The 18,711-nt window shown below is 38.3% G+C and overlaps 1 protein-coding gene across 1 annotated transcript in view; it reads right to left on the reverse strand.

The window, feature by feature from the left end:
• Positions 1-630: 630 nt before the first annotated feature.
• MYRFL (myelin regulatory factor like) overlaps positions 631-18,711 on the reverse strand; it is a 134,483-nt gene continuing 116,402 nt past the window's right edge. The window contains exons 20-25 of the mRNA XM_063115651.1: positions 6,486-6,548; positions 5,785-5,872; positions 3,571-3,645; positions 1,242-1,359; positions 842-916; positions 631-717 (exon numbers count right to left, since the gene is read on the reverse strand). Of these exons, the coding sequence (XP_062971721.1) occupies positions 631-717; positions 842-916; positions 1,242-1,359; positions 3,571-3,645; positions 5,785-5,872; positions 6,486-6,548 (506 nt within the window). The remainder of the gene's footprint in view (positions 718-841; positions 917-1,241; positions 1,360-3,570; positions 3,646-5,784; positions 5,873-6,485; positions 6,549-18,711) is intronic.

Below are 18,711 nucleotides of genomic sequence, written 5' to 3' on the forward strand. Positions count from 1 at the left end.
TATCTTATCCACACAGAAAGTTTAGTGTCCTTCAAGTATTACAAAGCAGAGTTGCAACTATTTCTTTTAAATCCGTTTCAGTAGCAAGCTACATTCTGTAGCATATCTGTGTACGTAACACACACACAAACACACACACACACAGAGCAATAGTTTGCCTAAGTGTGAGCTCAGCATCAGACATCACTCACCTCCCCACACACCATATCACACAGTCTCAAGAGTCTATGTTAAGTAGCCTTAATATGACATAGGCTTTTTGTTTTTTTCTCAAAAGCTTTAAAATACATTATGATGAAGTAAAGCTAGAACTGCTTATTTTGACCTCACAGCTTCCTTAATACCAGAAGTAGTATTTTCAAACCCAATAGTACTGTTTACTCCAGGAAATGTTTTCCTCATAGTCATGGCAAAATCAAACACCACATTCTTTTAAGTTCCAGCAAACACTTTATTCTCCACATTAATGTCTCAAAACTTTTGGAAGCCAAAGGGTGAAAAAGTCCTTTAGCAATAAATGTGAATGTTTACCAAACAGGAAGAAAAATGTTGCAAAAGGATATAAGTTTCCAATAACCATATTTCTGAGTATTTTTTCTTTAATAAAGTCCCCAACCCAACTTCAATAAATTAGTCACAGCGTCGATAGAAGTAAAAGAAGTAATCTGTAAAGAATATCCCAGCAAAATAAGGATCCGTTGTACAGTCGGCTAAATCCTGTCATAACAAGAGAAAAGAGAGAAGGATTAATGTAAAAATCAACTGTAGTTAGAGTGATTTATTTATTTATTCGGTCCATTTCTTTCCTCCCTGAAAAGAAAAAGAAAAAAAGCAAGCTCACCGGTGCAGCTACACGGAAATGGTATGCACTGTCAGAGAACGGGGCTACGGAGAGGCTCCAAATGTGCTGATATCCCTGAATAATGAATGAAAGACAGATCCATTTCATAACCACATTTCACACCAGTTGGAAAGAGTATAGGCTGAGAAAGCATTTCCTTGATGACTACAGGGGAGGTAACTGTGATAACGGATTTTGATGGGCGTCATTAGAACAGTCTGCAGTTTCTTAAGGACCCCGGTAAGATTTGGAGCCAAGCTCTGTGACCAGGGTCAGCCAGCAGGGGAAACACTGGCATTTGGCTCAGTGCATCCTTCTATTAGTAGGTAAAAGAGGCCACAATTCTAAATGTACTTCAACTGGAACAGGGACATGATGCCAAGGAGCCAGAAAACATTACCTGTGTCATCTCCTGGGAGACTTTGTGGCTTTGGATTGCTTTGGCTTCCATTTTACTCTGGAAACATATATTTCCACAGGTAAATTTGCACAGGAAGACTATCAATGGCTCTGTTGTACTTCAAGAGACAAAGGGAAAAAAGGGCAAATGGAAAAGCAGTTACCAGCTCCTCCTATGCTGCTCCTTGATAAAAAGAGGGACTAACAGGAACATAATTTGGAAATCCATTCAAAGTTCACAATAGGCATTTTATAACATAAAGCTCACTGAGGTCAATGGTTAGCTCACATCTTACTGTCACAGAAAGAAACCCAATCTCAGATGACTACTAAAATAGCATATGATAGATTGTAGAACCTAATCTCATGACTTAAGTCACCTCATATCAGAACCTTTTTTTATTTTCTTTTCTTACATCAGAACTTCTTATTTCCATAGACTTTTTATAATTTTTGAACAAATCCCTTTTCTTTCCACTGGCAGCTGAATTTGCATTTACCTGATGCTTCCTGAATTTTAGATTCTAAAATCTCCTGGTCTGGGTAGATATTATTTGAAACAGCAAAACAGACAAACACAGGTAGTGGTTTGGGGGTGAGCCCCATTAGAAATCACCAGCTTTTAAAGCTATCAGAGTAGAAGGTCTGCAAGAAAGGATATTCCTTCTCTGCAGGTCTGCCCGTTAATCATCAAGAGGATGTGATCCATCTGCCTTTGGAGACAATCTTTTTGCTCAAGTGGGGCAACCTACAATCTATATGTATTATTTTTTAATCACCCACATGAGAAAAATTATTTATAAACTAAAAGGCTTGATTTAGTGGCTCAAGGTGATCTTCTGCCACTTCAAGGGATATAGCATATAATGTTATTTCCTTCCATTGAAAGCTAGGAATGAATAAGGAAGTGTTTTTCCAGGTTACTCAAGTAGTGTTAGAGAACAGTGCATTTAGTTTGTAAGAATAGTATATTTAGCTATTGCTTTGCCTTGAAATGAAATATGGTTGGTTCTGAGTCATGAAATATTAAGTGCTTGAAACAGATCTTTTCCAAGGCAAGCAGTTGAGTATCACTAGTTCCCCCAGAAGCAAAGTTGATGAGAGCAGTATGGAGCCTGAGAGAGACAGAGCGGGGGTGGTGAACGCCAGAGGAGGAGTAACAGCTGGGGAAGCGGAGAGAGGGTGGGGAGGACAAAAAAGGGAAAGAGGGAGAAAAGGGAGGGGAGAAGAGAGGAAAAGTGGAGGGGGAAGAAAAGGAGGGACTAAAATCAAGAGACAAAACCATCTATCTTCATGGGGATTTGCTCCCTGCATAGTTTTTGAGTGAAGTGGGGCATAAGTCTTAAAGTACCATTACTATTTAAAATATCTAATAGGACTAGGTTAAATTAAGCTTGTGTGATTTTGGAGGAAAGGAAGTCATAATAAAAGCTACAATTTATTGAGTACTACTATGTGTCAGGAAAGGGACTTTCTCGTCTCACTGGGGAGCGGGACTGTGATGGTTGAAAGGATGAGCTGACTTTGAAGACAGCTCCACCACTTACTAGCCTTGAGTTTCAGAGCACTCGCTAAACCTAAGCATACCCTTCTGAAAACTATAAACTAGAAAGAAATACCAACCTGGGGGGTTGTTGGGAGGATTATATGACCCAGTATTAAAGTATACAGTCTGTCATATAGTCTGTGCTCAGCAAATGGTAGCTGTTAATCCCACTAGTATTAGCAGCAATTCCCACAGCAGCTCTACATGCTGCGGTATTATGTAATACTCGTTTTACAGATGAAGAAACAGTAGCTCCAAGAGAATAAGTGGCTTCTCCAAGATCATAGAATTAGTAAATGACAGAGACAAAATGTGAACCCTAGTCTGCCCAATTCCAAACTTTGGTTCCTTTTTTTTTTTTTTTTTTTTTAAACTGTCCTGGGGCAAATGGGTGGTGTCTGCATTAGCATTATTACCAGGAGCTCACCAAAAGGTGCAGCCCCCACTTCTCTCCCAGAGGCCATGTTATTACTCCTGTTCCCATCCCAATTTAATGGGAGACAGGTGAAGTCTGCAGCTTGTGAGCACAAAACCAAAGTCACTCCCACTTGGCAGGCATGAGTATATAGTATAGAACCCTTTGTTCCCTGGGGGGAGCCTGGAGGATCCCAGCCCCCACTTTGAAAACCCCTCCCTCACCTGGCCCATCTCTCAACCCATCATTAGTTAACATGGACCGATAGCTTTTTACCTCCTGACTTACTAGTCAAATTGTGAAGTAAATTCAGACTTGCTGTTCAAGTAATGATAAAAATGGAATTGTTTTTTACAGCAATGTACTTACTTGATCTCCAAAGACAATTTGACATTGGTGGGTGTGTGCTTATTAACAGGAATCTTGTAATTGTAATTTCCAGACCTAATTATGGAAAAAAATTAAGCCACAAATTAAATTATGCAGGAAAGGGTTCAAAAGGCTTTTATAGTGTATATTATGTAAACTGTGAAATATAATATAAAAAATATGGAAAACTACGTTTAACGAGGTATAGTTTTATGTTTTTCAGAGATATAACTGTCAAATTTCAGAGTGATCTCTTTCAGTTCTTAATATAAAATATACCACAAAGATTTGTAGTTTTTTAGAACACAAAAAATAATAGAAAGACAAATCCCAGGCCAAATGTGCAAAACTAAATGCACAGGAAATGACTTCAGTCCCCCTTAAGGAGATATAGATTTCAGAAGACAAAAGAGACGAAGGCCTCAAACTAACAATCCCCCTGGAAAGGAGGATTGGAAATAATAAATACTAGTTTTTCTACCATAAATCACTCCCTTTTAAGCAACATTGACAGGAAATATCATGTACTTTTAGTATCTGAATCTGCTAAAATTATTATAGTCCTAATTACTGTTTAGTAATGGAGAAAACTGCATGATAGAGGGCACAGATAGATGCCAACCCCCACTTTAGGAGAGATTCTTGGGGAAAAGGTAAGTTCCTTTGATTCATATTGTAATGAAAAATTCAAGCAAAAAGCCATACGGTATATAATAAAAGTTCTCCTTATGACCTGGCCATCACTTGAATTTCATGGTGAAACAAGTTACAATTCTGATTTTAAGTTGATTTTAAATGAGAAAAAGAGCCAGTCACCTTAAATTATACTAAACTAAGTTGTCAAAAATGTGAAAGCAAAAATAAACGAAATTGAAAGATCTGGCATTTCACAATGTATAGGTGTATCAAAACAAAACATTACATTGTAGGCCTTGAATATATAAAGATTTTACTTGTCAATTATACTTCAATAAAGCTAAAAACATAAGAGTGCTACTGTGTACCAAGTTGGGAACGGTGTTATTTCAGTAAATGAATGTATTTTTTAAAAAATAGATCTGCATCGGGATTAGGAGAGCTTCATTCAACTAGGGGAAGTTTAGATAAATGGAATTTATCTCCTCTTACGTGCCTCCGAACTCACAGCACTCAACTCAACTCACAGTATCGCCACCTTATAGGTGAGAAGTGGATATGTAGGGAGAATACACATCTTGTTGAAGTTCTAGGATTTGAATCTGAATCATCTGACTGTTCTTCATTATGTCATTCTGCCACATTGTCTCTGACACTTATTAAATAGGTGATTTTAGGCAAACTTTTTCAAGTTCACTTAACTAAAAAATGGGGAAAAGTAAAACCAATCTCATGAATTTTGTGAGGATTAAATGAGATAATGAATATAGAGGTCATAAACAAATCACAAAGCACCATACAGGTTATTTTTATAACTCAGGACCATCGATGTAATGCCTACATTACATCGGATTGAAAAAGAAATAAAGCTGAAAACTCATAGGATTTGTGACACCAGTTCAAAATACAGTTCTTGCCTTTAACCCAGCAGACACCCAATAAATATTTATCAAGTTAAGAAAAATAAGTCCCTATAATTAATGCCTACAACATGCACATTGCACTTGCTGGAGCGACCTACACTTTCTGCTTCTAGATATATTATTACCTCCACCCAGGTGATATGGCATACACTGGAGATGGATGTTGCTGATAACTTTTGCAATATCTGGATTTTTTTCCTCCTAACTAAAAAAGCTAACATAAGCTGTATTTTTTCAGCAATTAAAATAATGCTATCCTTTGCTATTAAAATGTACAAATAGCTCACTCACTCATAACTTGGAGCCATTAGTAACAATGTCTTTCTTGTGTACAGAATGAACTAGCAGCTCTGTGCCTATGGTATATGCCCTCAGAGAGTTAGCCACAGAGCTGCTCCCCAGGCTTTTTGCTTTGGACTTATCCATTAAATCAGGAGACTGGAATCATTGGGGCCGTGGTTTATTGACACTTGTTAATACCAACAGTTTTATGATTCCCTCTTCCACCATGTAACAAATGTGTTTTCACTTAAGGAGCAATGTAAGCACACATCGATTTCACTATGTAGCTCTTTAGCTTTCATTTCAATCTCAAAAACCCAGAGCTCTGAGTAACCTCCAGAAACAACAGGGCACAATGAGGGGGCTTACCCACCCACAGTGGAGATGTGTACTGCAATACCGATGATCTATTATTTGCTGGATTTCCATAATCTGAATAGAACTGATGGTTGTATCAATCCCTGAATTGAGAAGAAATGGAGAAAAAAGAAAGTAAATTCTTCTGCAGGGGACAAAAAGTATTGTATTCCAGCACAGTCCCCAAATTGTAAAATGTGAAATAAGAGTTTCCTAGATAAATAAATTCCATTTGCATCCAAATGGAAAAAGGAAGAGGAGAAGGAAAGAGAGAAGGCTTTTTTTGGTCATAGTAAATTTAAGGAAAACGAATAAAAATCGAGGCTTCAGTAAACAGCCCCCATAACATCCAAAAGAATTTCTGGACCAGGAAAGTCCTACTAAATTGAAATTTATTGAAAATGGAGATTACAATGTGAAATACAATCTGTTTCAGAAAACAAAAAACAAATTTAAAATATAGTCGGAAAAGAAGAAGAGGGCAGAAAGTTCAAATAAGTTATTAAAATCCGTGGAAATCAAGCACAATTTGTGTGGCAGTGAGTGACCGTTTGCAATACGTCTTGAACGGTTACGCTGGCATGGATTGTAAAATGTAACCCATGGGCGCACGTGCAGCCTTGGGCCCTGTTCTCCACTCTGGTAATGCTTTTGCCACTTGTAACTCTGCCTGGCCCCACACAGCCGAAGAATACTGTCCCTTAAATGTCAACTTACAGTCACTCCGCCAGTCAGGGCTGGTGAACACATCTCTTGCCGGGAATGATTTGCTCGGGTCTTCTGAAAAGAAAAAAAGTCTGGCAGTCTCTAAGCCTTGTTCAGGATGAAAAGAAATGCCCTGGTTTGTCTCTATGAGTTGACTGTTTCCCACCCTTTCCCTCTCCCACTTTTTGACCATCAAAACCCCTACCCCATTTTTTATAGATCTAGTTGATTCTCACCCTTCTCCAAGAATCCATCTGTTATGGGCTGAATGCCATTCTCCCTCCCACCCCGATTCACATGTTGACGTCCTAACCCCCAGTACCTCTTAATGTGACTGTATTTGGAGATAGAACCTTTAAAGAGGTGATTAAGTTAACACGAGGCTGTTAGGGTGGGCCCTAACCTGATCTGGACTGGTGTTCCCCAGGAGCATACGTGCACAGAGGAAAAGCCACGTACAGCCACAGTGAGAAGGTGGCTATCTGCAGGCCAAGGACAGAGGTGGCAGAAGAAACCAGACCTGTTGACACCTTCCTCTTGAACTCCTAGCTTCCAGAACTATGAGAAAATAAGTGTCTGTGGTTTAAGCCACCCAGTCAGTGGTATTGTTATAGCTGCTTGAGCAGACTTAGACGTCATCCCCTATTAAGTCTTGCAGCTCATAGCTCCCTCCTTCCCAGTGCTTTAGCATTTATTACTGTACCATCTATGTGGTTCAGTGACATATCTGGCACTATACTGAAGGGCATATTATCTCTGTATTATTACCTACTTTTTCATATATTTTTGGTCTTTCCTTTTTTTAAAATTTTTATTGAATCATAATTGATTATACATATTTTGGGGGTTCAATGTTGGCATATGTTGATCAAGTCAATATTACTGGCATATATATTTTTACAAATCATACTTATTCTTTATGCTCTTTGTCCAATCTCTCCCCATCCCCCTCTCTTTCTCCCCTCCCACCTCTGATAACCCTTGATTGCTTCTCTCCTTCTGAAAGAGTAATGGTTACTCTGTTGATTTGTTGCCTAGATGATCTGTCCAATGCAGAGAGGTGTGTTCAGGTCCCCCAATGTTATCATAGAGCAGATGCTTTTTCTGTCACTCTGAAATGGGCTTCGTGGAGAGAGACATCCTCTTCTTTTCTTTGGTCTCTGCTGGTGTCTCTCCTTGTGTCAATGCACTCCAGTGGCTGGTGGACCATCTGCATGGTGGTTGTGGCATCTAGCTGTTTTTATGGCAGCCGTGGTTATTGTGGTGGCTGTGGTGGGCCACCCACCTGGAGATGATGTTTTTGGCATGTGCTCCTTACCTAGTTGCTGGTGGCTCCCAGCTGCAGACCTCAGGACCCCAGGCAGGCCCTGTGACACTGGCAGTGTGGCTGGTTGTGGGAGGAAGGTCTAGTCCCCGAATCCATGCCTCAGGACCCCGGGTGGGCCCCATGGCACTGGTGGTATTTTTGCTCTTTCTTAACAATCCAAGATAGGGAACCTCTATTAACATTCTTTGAATCCTCTGAAACTCCTAGCATGATATGTTGCTCATCCTATAGAAATCATTTTTCTTTGATTAATGACAAGCTAATGGTAGTTTATTTCTTTTCTAGTTTGTGAATTAGTAGTGTTGTTAGTTAGAGATCATTAGATTTAGATTATCTGAGATCTTTTCTATGCACCTAAATGTTACTGGCAGGATTGTACATGCTAATGTTAAAAAAAATGGAAATAAGTCATCAGCGGACCCCTGTTTGAATACCTCCAGTGATGGGGGACTCACTAACTCCTGGGGCAGCCCAGCCTTCTGCTGGGCAATGCTGAATACCAGTTTTTTTCTTTTATTGAGCCAGCATCTACCATCCTGTTATCCTGTTTTGATCCTGATTCTACCTCTTGAGGGAGTATAGCAGGCCCTAAAGGCAACTGCTCTGCTCAGCCCAAACCCAGCTCACGTGAGGTTGCTGAGGAGCAGGGACACATTCATTAGTTGTATTTCTTTTTCTGAGTGAAAACAAAGGTCATTAAAAATATAATATTTGGAAAGTAGGAAGGAGAAAGAAACAGTAACGTGCATGTCCGGAATCTGATTTCTGAACTATTCCTGGAGACCCAGAGAGAAAGCAAGGAGAAGGAATTGTTTAGTTTAATAATCCCTTTAGACTCGAGCCCAGGTGCCTCCAAGGCCTAGAACTGGGTTTGTATCAGTCTCCATTAGTTTTTCAACTCTGCCTACTTCTGTGGCTTCTCTGCTTCATAATGGTACTGTCAAAATACAGAAGAAAACTAAGGGCAAAATTATCTCTACAGTAAAATAATAAAATATTAACCTTCCTCACACAAATAGAGTTTGGAGTCTGAAGACAAGCAAAACTTACAGGACAAACTGAGAGTGCTTTCCTGATTGCTTAATAACTTGAATATAAAATGTCAGAAAAAATTCTACAGGGTTTACGTACTTTTGCATTGGAGGATACTAGTGATAATTACACGTACTATTTGTTGACACATACTATTCATTGAACACTATTCTGAGTGCCTTACAACAGTCCACAAGGGAGGTTATCCTCATTTGACAGATAAGCTGACTGAAGCACTATGAGGTGATCCTGTGGGTAAGGAAGAGAGGAGGACTCCAACCCATACCGTCTGATTCCAGAGTCCACAAGTTTGCTATACTGGAAATTCATTAAATGTTAGCCACACAGGAAAAAAGTGAGTTTAAAACCTAAGGTAAGGACTGAGCAGCCAGGTGAAGAGAGGAATCAGATCACTGGTGTAGGGAGGAGTGGTTATGCCCCTGCCATAACCAAAAAAGGCATCTTAAAAGCAATTTAACTGATCGTCATTAAGGTTATTTTTAAAATGTATCTTTTGAAAGTGGATTGTGAAAGCAATCTTTCAGTGGGGTGCTAAGCAAACCTAACAAAAAAATTGTATAAAGTTTTGGCTGTCATTTCTTTTTTTTTTTTAATTTGCAGATTTATATCTATATTCAAGTTTCTGTATCAAATTTCAGGACAGAAAGCAAAAGCTACAGTGCACAATCCTTGGGGACAATCACTCCTAGGCATCTATGTCCTAGTTAGCACCCCCTGCACTGGGGGGAAGGACTTGTTTGATTGTTCACTCACCGACTGTGAGAAGACTGAATCTTGTTCACTGATGTGTCCCCAGAGAGGGCAATGCCAGGCTCACTGGGGGACTCAATACATTTGTGGAAGAATGGAAAGTAGAGAACCAGGAAAAGAGAAAGGAAGGGAAGGGGGAAGGCCAATTGATTAACCTCTGGAAAAATGTTTCCTATTACACACTCAAAGGGAAGATCCCCAGGGGATGGGTGCAGAGGGATGCCGAGAATGGACTTGGGAAGCTGGGCTCCTTCACCCTATTAGCAAATGGGAGTGAGGCAGAACTTGAAGGCAGGGCAAGTTTCCTGAGCATTCTGCCCAATGTGATGCTTTCTATTAAAGGGCCACAAAAAATGTTTACATTGTGTAATGATAAAATAAAATAAAAATTTTAAAAAAGAAGAAACAGATCTTGATAGATGAGGATTTTTCTAGAAAATTGAATATTTCCCTTTACATATAAATATATATGCTGCCCAAAAGGCCTCCAAGTTTCTTGCAAATGTAGTAATGTTCAAGCACATGTCTCTTGCTATTAGTTTTGCTTAAGGTTGCTCCATAAAAGACTGTAAATTTACAAGGTAAATGAGGCATAAATAAAAGTGGAAAGCAGGGCTTCTCTATTCTGTCTGTTTTCCTCCCCTACCTTTTGTTCTACTTTTCTCTGAATTTGCAGGTGAGGGGCTCATTATAAATTCTAGCAACAGAACTACAGATTCACCTAACTTCCACAGAACCGTCTTTTCATGTTCTTGGAGACATAGAATCCTGTGAATAGGACTGAGTATCTGATGGAATAAAGTTTTGTTTTTTTTTTAAACAGTAATTAAAAGGTGAAGTTGAGAAAAAACAATTTTGTAGATTAGAATTATGAAAATAGTTTTCCGAAAGCAGGAAATACATTTTCAACTCCTACAAAATACCTCCAAGTTGTCACTTCTCTTAAGTAACTCTATTCAACTCCGAAAGACTGGTTATTGGAAAATCATAAATTCTCCTGTGATCATACAGAGGTAGCTCTCATTTTACAAGTGCCTTCCAGCAATAATCACTATAATCTTCATATATACTCCCAGTGGTTTTCATTGTAAAGTTGAAATTAGTCACAATTAGCAGGACCTCCCAATCAACTAAATTAGAAACTTTTGGAGAGGAGAGATTTAAGATGGTATCCAACCAAAGCATGTCCCATAGTAGTAGAAGGTATACATTACACTACTTGCAAAACTGTGTTGATGGCTGAGTTCCAGCACAGAATCTTGGATACCTTCTTCTTCCCCTGATTGAACAGACTCATGCTAACAAGAAGTCAATGAGCTCTACCAATCAATAGCTGAAGACTATTTTCTTTTGGCCATTTGCTCTTCTCAGAATTCTGGCCTCCAAAACAGAATAAACACAAATTCCAGATGACTTTTTGCTTTGTGATATTTTTTAAATCTTCACCAACTCTCTTACAATCTGTGGAATTCCATAGGTGTTTTTCCCCACAGGCTCTTTATTTTTTTTTTATTTTTTTTATTTTTCAAAATCAATTTTTTTTAATTTAGTAAATGAATGCATTAGTAGACAGTGGGCTTTTTGGTTTGTTTGAAAAAGCAAAGGAGAGAAGATCAAACAAGGAGAAGTAAATGTCATACAGTCAAATCAGTGGGAAATCACCTCACCTCACCGTTGTCTTCTCCGCTAGACTGGGCCACTCCCTGTTGACAGAGCCCCTCTCTCGGTCTTCTCCTGTCCTCAGATCTCAGGAGTGCTCCTGCCACTGAGGTCACTCAACAAGTGTGTGTTGTAAAATGTTGGAACAGTCATGACTCTTACTCATTATAGTTACCCCTGGAAACAACCTCTGAGATACTGTCAATTTCCTTTTACTAACCAAAGTTGGTTGAGGCAAAAAGATACTGAACAAAAGTGATGACGTCAAAGAGATCACTGTCGCCCTTCCCATATCAAGCTCTTTTTCATTAGTTTAATCACAGTTGTGATGATCATTTAGAACTATTTCAGCAGCCTGTTGATTGGGTTCAAAGAGGAGAATACATTGTAAAAGATTTTAGCCCCTTTTAAAGTTGTAGATCAGAAAATGGAGAAGAGAAAATAAATGAGATGACTGCATATGAGATCTTTGTATTCCTTAGTTGTAGACATTTCTCCTTTTAATATCGAACTTTCCTGTCTACTTAAATTTTATTGATTCCATGGGTTAAAATTCAATTTATCACATTCAATTGATTCTTCAGAGTAAAAGCTCAATATTCCAAAATACTCCCTTTCTACTTCCTGATTAGTCTTACCCAGATCTTTTATTGGGGAAGAGGGGAGGGCGAGTGGTGGGGAGATAAGCTTTTTAAAAGACATTTTACATAGACTTACACAGGCAACTTAGGCCCCCCAAAAAATAATGACTTGAGCTCTGCATGTCATAAAAATGCTGACTCACTTGTTTTATTATAGTCTTACCCCTCAGGGAAGAGGCTCATAACGTGTTTGGGGGCTTAGTAAACTATTAGATATTACTCTCCCTCTCACTGAGAGACTTTCTAAATTTTTTTAACCCTTGAATTTCTTCTTTATTTTGTTCTTTAATTTTTAACTAGTCTTTAATGCCTCAGAAACATGTGGTTGAAAAGAATTGTTGCCTGGATGTCTCCCCTTTTGTATTTAGGAGCCCTGTTGTTATACAGTGCCCTGGACAGAGGGGAAGCGTGGACCAGCAGCAGGAGAGAAGAGCCTACCCTTAGATCCTCAGAAATATCCAACGTAAGGAACATTTCAATGGCTACAGGCCAAACTTGGGGCAGGAGTGCTGAAGGACCTCTCTAGAACCAAAGTGGATACTTTCTGCATCTTCTAGAATTGATTTCAGATATACACACACCCCATGTCTAAATAAAGGGAGACAGGATGGTGGATTGAAAGGAATCTAGGACAGAAAAACAGGGGACCCAGATTCCAATTCCAACTTTGCTAGTTACTCAGCTGGGGAATTTTAAGCAAGGTCCTGTGCCTCCATTTCATCAGCTATAAAATAAGTAATTTGGTATAAATCAGAGGTTCTCTTGACCTGGGACCTTTGGAACCCTCGGTAATTGCATAAAGGGATTTGTGGACTTGAAAAATAATATCTTTCCCATAGATTTGTATTATTTTCAAATGTTGCTGTTGGATTAATAAAAATAATTCAATTAAAAACTTAACTGAATTTGTAGTTATTCTCTCTTTAGGTATTTTTTCAAATCATGGTAAAAATATGTCAGTAATAGTTTCTCGAGATTGAAAAGTTGGAATGTCACTGGTGTAGCTGTTCTCTGACTTTCTATGACTCTAAATCCCCCCAAATTTCTAGGTTTCCTGAAGGTAAAAGTGAATGAAACATTAAAATCCTTTCCATTTTTCTTGACTTGAAAGAAGGAAGAGGGAACAACTTTCCCCCTATGTTAGGGAGGCTGGTAAAGCAGAGCTTAAATTTCATTTTTAGGCAGAGAAGCTGCTAGTTCTGTCTAGGTAGACACAGCCAGGAACCTTGAAGATCTTCTTCTTTTAGGAGTCACTTCTCTCTTTAGGAGTTTCCACACATATGAAAATATAACATGAGCAGACACTCACTGTCACACTAGTTGAATAAGGACTGTTCTTCCCAATATTCCCTTGATGTGAAGAGCTGGTTGCTACAGGAGTGAATTTGCTCAAGGGTCAAGAGACCCTTGATAATGAAGAGTGGATCAGTTCATGACATCTTCCTCTTCAGGATCCGTTGCTATCAGTGTATCTCTCATAGGTGGGATGGTCCCTTCTAAGGACAACTCTCATAAAAAGACATTGAGTGTCCCCAGTGTGGACTCCCAAGTTGAGAAAAGAGTTTACCAGGCACAAGGTTTCATGTGGCTTCACAAGAGATGAAGCCTTTGGAGATTTTTGTAATAGTACTGGATTTTTCCACACTTAAAAATGTTGAGACACAGCCTAGCAGCCACCAAAGTGAGCCGAGACCAGACCCTGTGGCACTGGCACTGGGGCTCTGTCTAAGGCCTGGGGGGAAGTGTACATGGCCCAGCAGCCACCTAGGTGAGCCAAGACCAAACCCTTGTGGCACCAGGGCCCAATCTAAGGCCCAGAGGGGAGCACACACCGCCCAGCAGCCACAGAAGGGAGCCAAGACCCACATGGCACAGGGGTCCAGTCTAAGGCCCTGGGGTCGGGGGAGGGAAGTGCACACAGCCCAGCAGGCACCGAGGTGAGCTGAGATCTGCACAACACTAGGGGCTCAGTCTATAGCCACAGAAAGCTGGAACAGGAGCCAAAGTGGTATAATACAGATACCACCACACCTTCTGTCACCACAAGGACAGTTCACCACTACAGTAGCAGCCAGGGCCACTCTACAGGCAACCTGCCACTCACTTGACTACATTGATATAAGAAGAGTCACCAGGAGAGCCTGAAAATAGAGGAGTAGTCTTTATCCTCATAGCCAACCCGAGTAACAGAAGAAGCAAGTCCTCTACCAGATGACCAAACATCAATGCAAAAATGCTAGAACTACAAACAAACAAGAAGATATGACACACAAAAGGAATACAGTAATCCTCAAATTTCAGACCCCATAGAACAAGGAATCCTTGACATGTCTGAAAAGTATTCCAAGCAATGATCTTAAGAAAGCTTGAAGAAATAAAAGAAGACTCAATTAGAGAACATAAGGAATACAGAAAAAAATATCCATAATTTGAAGGAGGAAACTTACAAAGAGATTAATACCTTAAAAAAGAATGTAGCAGAACTCCTAGAAATTAAAGATTCACTTATTGAAATTTAAAAAAACACAACAGAGAGCATAAGCAGCAGGCTAGAATAAAGTAGAAGAAAGAATCTCAGATCTCAAAGATTGTCTTTTCAAAATAGACCAGGTAGACAAAAAAAAAAAAAAAAAAAAAAGGAAAAAGGATTAAAAATAATGAGGAAATGAGGAAAATCTAGGAAAGATAGCAGATAACCTCAAGTGCTTTAACATCCAAATTGTGGGTATTCCAGAAGGGGAGGAGAAAGGAAAAGGTATTGAAAACCTATTGAAGGAAATAATAACAGAAAACTTCCCAGGTGTAGGGAGAGATGTAGACCTTCAGATCCAGGAAGCTCAAAGGTCCCCAAACAGATTCAATCCAAAAAGACCCTCTCCTAGACACATTATAGTCAAATTTGCAAAGCTCAAAGACAAAGAGAAAATTCTAAAAGCAGCAAGAGAAAAGTGTCAAGTCACTTCTCAACTGAAACCCTACAGGCCAGAAGAAAGTGGAATGATATATTCAAAACACTAAAAGAAAAAAATTGCCAGACAAGAATTCTTTACCCAGCTTGGCTCTCCTTCAGAAATGAGGGGGAAATAGTATATTTCCCAGACAAACAAAAATTGTGTGAGTTCACCACCACATGACCAGCCGTGCAAGAAATCCTCAAGGGAGTTCTTTATCTGGAATCTGAATAAAGAATGTCACTACCACAGATACACAAGAAAGAACAAAACCTGATGTTAAAACAAAAATTCCAGTGAGAAAGAACAAGAAACTAAATCATGCCACCTCAAGTATCCAACTAACACTGAAGAAGAGAAATAAAAGGGGAAGTAAGGATTAAAAGATATTTAAAACATCTAAACAAAAAGCAATTAAATGACAGGAATTAAACAATATCTGTCAATAACCACCCTAAATGTGAATGGACTAAACTCCACATTCAAAAGACACAGACTGATTGACTGGATTAAAAGCTAGACCCAAGTATATGCTGTCTTCAAGAGACCCATCTTAAATATAGAGACACACACAGACTAAAAGTGAAGGGATGGAAAAAGATATACCATGCATATGGAAACCAAAAATGAGCAGGAGTAGCTATTCTTATATTGGATAAAATAGACTTTAAACCAAAAAACGTAAAAAGAGATAAAGAAAGCCACTATATAATGATAAAAGGATCAATCCAGCTAGAAGTCATAAATATATATGTACCCAATACTGGAGCACCCAGATATATGAAGCAAACACTCTTAGACCTAAAGAAAGCAATAGGCCCTAATATGTTAACAGTGGGTGACCTGGACACCCCTTTCTCAGTATTGGACAGATCTTCCATGCAGCAAATCAACAAAGAGACACAGGATTTAAACTACATGTTAGACCAACTTGACCTGGCAGATATATAGAGAACATATTCCTCAACAACTAAAGAATATACTTTCTTCTCATCAGCTCATGGAACATTCTCCAGGACACACCACATATTAGGTCACAAATCTAGTCTCAGCAAATTTTAAAAAATGAAATAATTCCAAGAATTTTTTCAGACCACAATGGAATAAAATTAGAAATTAATAATAAGCAAAACTCTGGAAACTATACAAATACATGGAAACTAAATAATAGGCTCATGAATGACCTATGGGTCCAAGAAGAAATTAAACAGCATATCAAAAAATTTCTAGAAACTAATAAAAATAAAGATACATTATACCAAAACCTGTGGAATACTGCAAAAGCAGTACTAAGAGGCAGATTTATTGTAATAAATGCTTACTTTAAAGAACAGAAAGACTTCAAATAAATGACCTAACACTATGCCTCAAAGAACTTGAAAAACAACAATCCAAACCTAAAGGTAGTAAACAGAAAGAAATAATTAAGATCAGAGCAAAACTAAATGAAATAGAGACACAAAAAAACAATAGAAAAGATCAACAAAACGAAAAGTTGTTTTTTTGAGAACATAAATATAATAGACAAACCATTAGCTATGTTAACAAAAAAAAAAAAAAGAGAGAGAAGACCCAAATAACAAAAATCAGAAATAAAAAGGGAGACATTACAACCAATACCACAGAAATACAAAGAATCATTACAGACTATTATAAACAACTGTATGACAATAAATATGAAAATCTGGGAAATATAGATTAGTTTCTAGATACATACAAACTACCAAGACTGAAACAAGAAGAGACAGAAAACCTGAACAGACCAATAACAAAGAGATTGAAGTGGTAATTAGCAATCATCCAACAAAGAAAAGTCTGGGTCTGGATGGCTTTACAGCTGAATTCTATCAAACTTTTAAAGAGGAGTTAATACCAACTATCCTCAAACTATTCCAAACAATTGAAACAGAAACTGCTCTCCAAAACTCATTCTATGATGCCAACATAACCCTGATACCAAAACCAGATAAAGACACAACAAAAAAAAAGAAAATTACAGGCCAATATCCTTGCTGAACCTAGATACAAAAATCCTCAACAAAATATTGGCAATCAGAATACAGCAACACATTTAAAAAATTATACACAATGATCAAGTGGGATTCATCCCAGGGATGCAAGGATGGTTCAACATACAAAAGTCAATAAATGTGCTACATCACGTCAACAAGCTCAAGGGCAAAGACCATATGATCATCTCAACAGATGCTGAAAAAGCATTTGACAAAATTCAACATCCCTTCATGATAAAGACTCTCATGAAATTAGGTGTAGAAGGAAAATATCTCAACACACTAAAAACCATTTATGACAAGCCCACCACCAGTATCATTCTGAATGTGTAAAAACTGAGGGCCTTTCCCTTAAGAACCAGAAAAAGAGAAGAAGGCCCACTCTTACCACTTCTATTTATCATAGTACTGGAGGTACTAGCCAGAGCAATCGGGCAAGAGAAAGAAATAAAGGGAATCCAGATTGGAAAAGACGAAGTCAAACTTTCCCTATTTGCCGATGACATGATACTATATATAGAAAAACCTAAAGACTCTATCAAAGAACTCCTAGAGCTGGTTGATACCTGCAGTAACATTGCAGGATACAAAATAAATGCCTCCAAATCAGTTGCATTTATATACTCAAATAATCAACTAACAGAAAAGGAAATAAAGAAAGTAAGCCCATTTACAATTGCCATGAAAAAATAAAATATCTAGGGATCAATTTAACCAAGGAGGTGAAAAACCTCTACAATGAGAACTACAAACCACTTCTGAAAGAAATTAAAGAAGATACAAAAAGATGGAAAGATATTCCATGCTCTTAGATTGGAAGAATTAACATTGTGAAAATGTCTATATTACCCAAAGCAATCTACAGATTCAATGCAATCCCCATCAAAATATCAATGACATTCTTCACAGTAATGGAAAAAACAATCTTACCCTTCGTATGGAACAACAAAAGACCCTCAATAGCCAAAGCAATCCTGAGCAAAAAAAATAAAGCCAGAGGCATAACACTACCCGCCTTCAAATTATACTGCAAGGGTATTGTAACCAAAACAGCATGGTACTGGTATAAAAATAGACATTCAGACCAGTGGAGTAGAATTGAGAACACAGAAATCACCCCTCAGACTTACAGCCATCGGATATTGGAAAAAGGCAACAAAAATCTACATTGGGAAAAAGACTGCCTCTTTAACAAGTGGTGCTGGGAAAACTGGATCTCCATATGCAGAAGAATGAAACTAGATATGCACCTCTCACCATACACTAAAATCAACTCAAAATGGAATAAAGACTTAAGTATAAGACCTGAAACTGTAACATTGCTAAGGGAAAATATAGATGAAACACTTCAGCAACTAGGTCTGGGCCCAGACTTTATGAACATGAGCCCAAAAGCACAACCAGTAAAAGAAAAAATAAACAAATGGGACTATATTAACCTAAAAAGCTTCTGCACAGCAAAGGAAACCATCAACAGAGTGAAATGACAACCTAAAGAGTGGGAGAAAATTTTTGCTAACTATGCATCCGACAAGGGTTTAATAGCCGTAATATAAAAGGAACTCAAGCAATTATACAGTAAAAAAACAAATAACCCATTTAAAAGATGGGCAAAAGAGCTGAATAGACATTTTCCAAAGGAAGACATACAAATGGCCAACAGGTACATGAAAAAATGCTCAAGATCACTACTCATCAGGGAAATGCAACTTAAAACTACATTGAGATACCACCTCACCCCAGTTAGACTGGCTATAATAAAAAAGACAATAAATAACAAATGCTGGCGAGAGTGTGGAGAGAAGGGAACCCTCCTACACTGTTGGTGGGACTGTAAATTAGTAC

This window comes from Cynocephalus volans, chromosome 12, assembly GCF_027409185.1.
Source record: "Cynocephalus volans isolate mCynVol1 chromosome 12, mCynVol1.pri, whole genome shotgun sequence".
Lineage (NCBI taxonomy): Eukaryota > Metazoa > Chordata > Mammalia > Dermoptera > Cynocephalidae > Cynocephalus > Cynocephalus volans.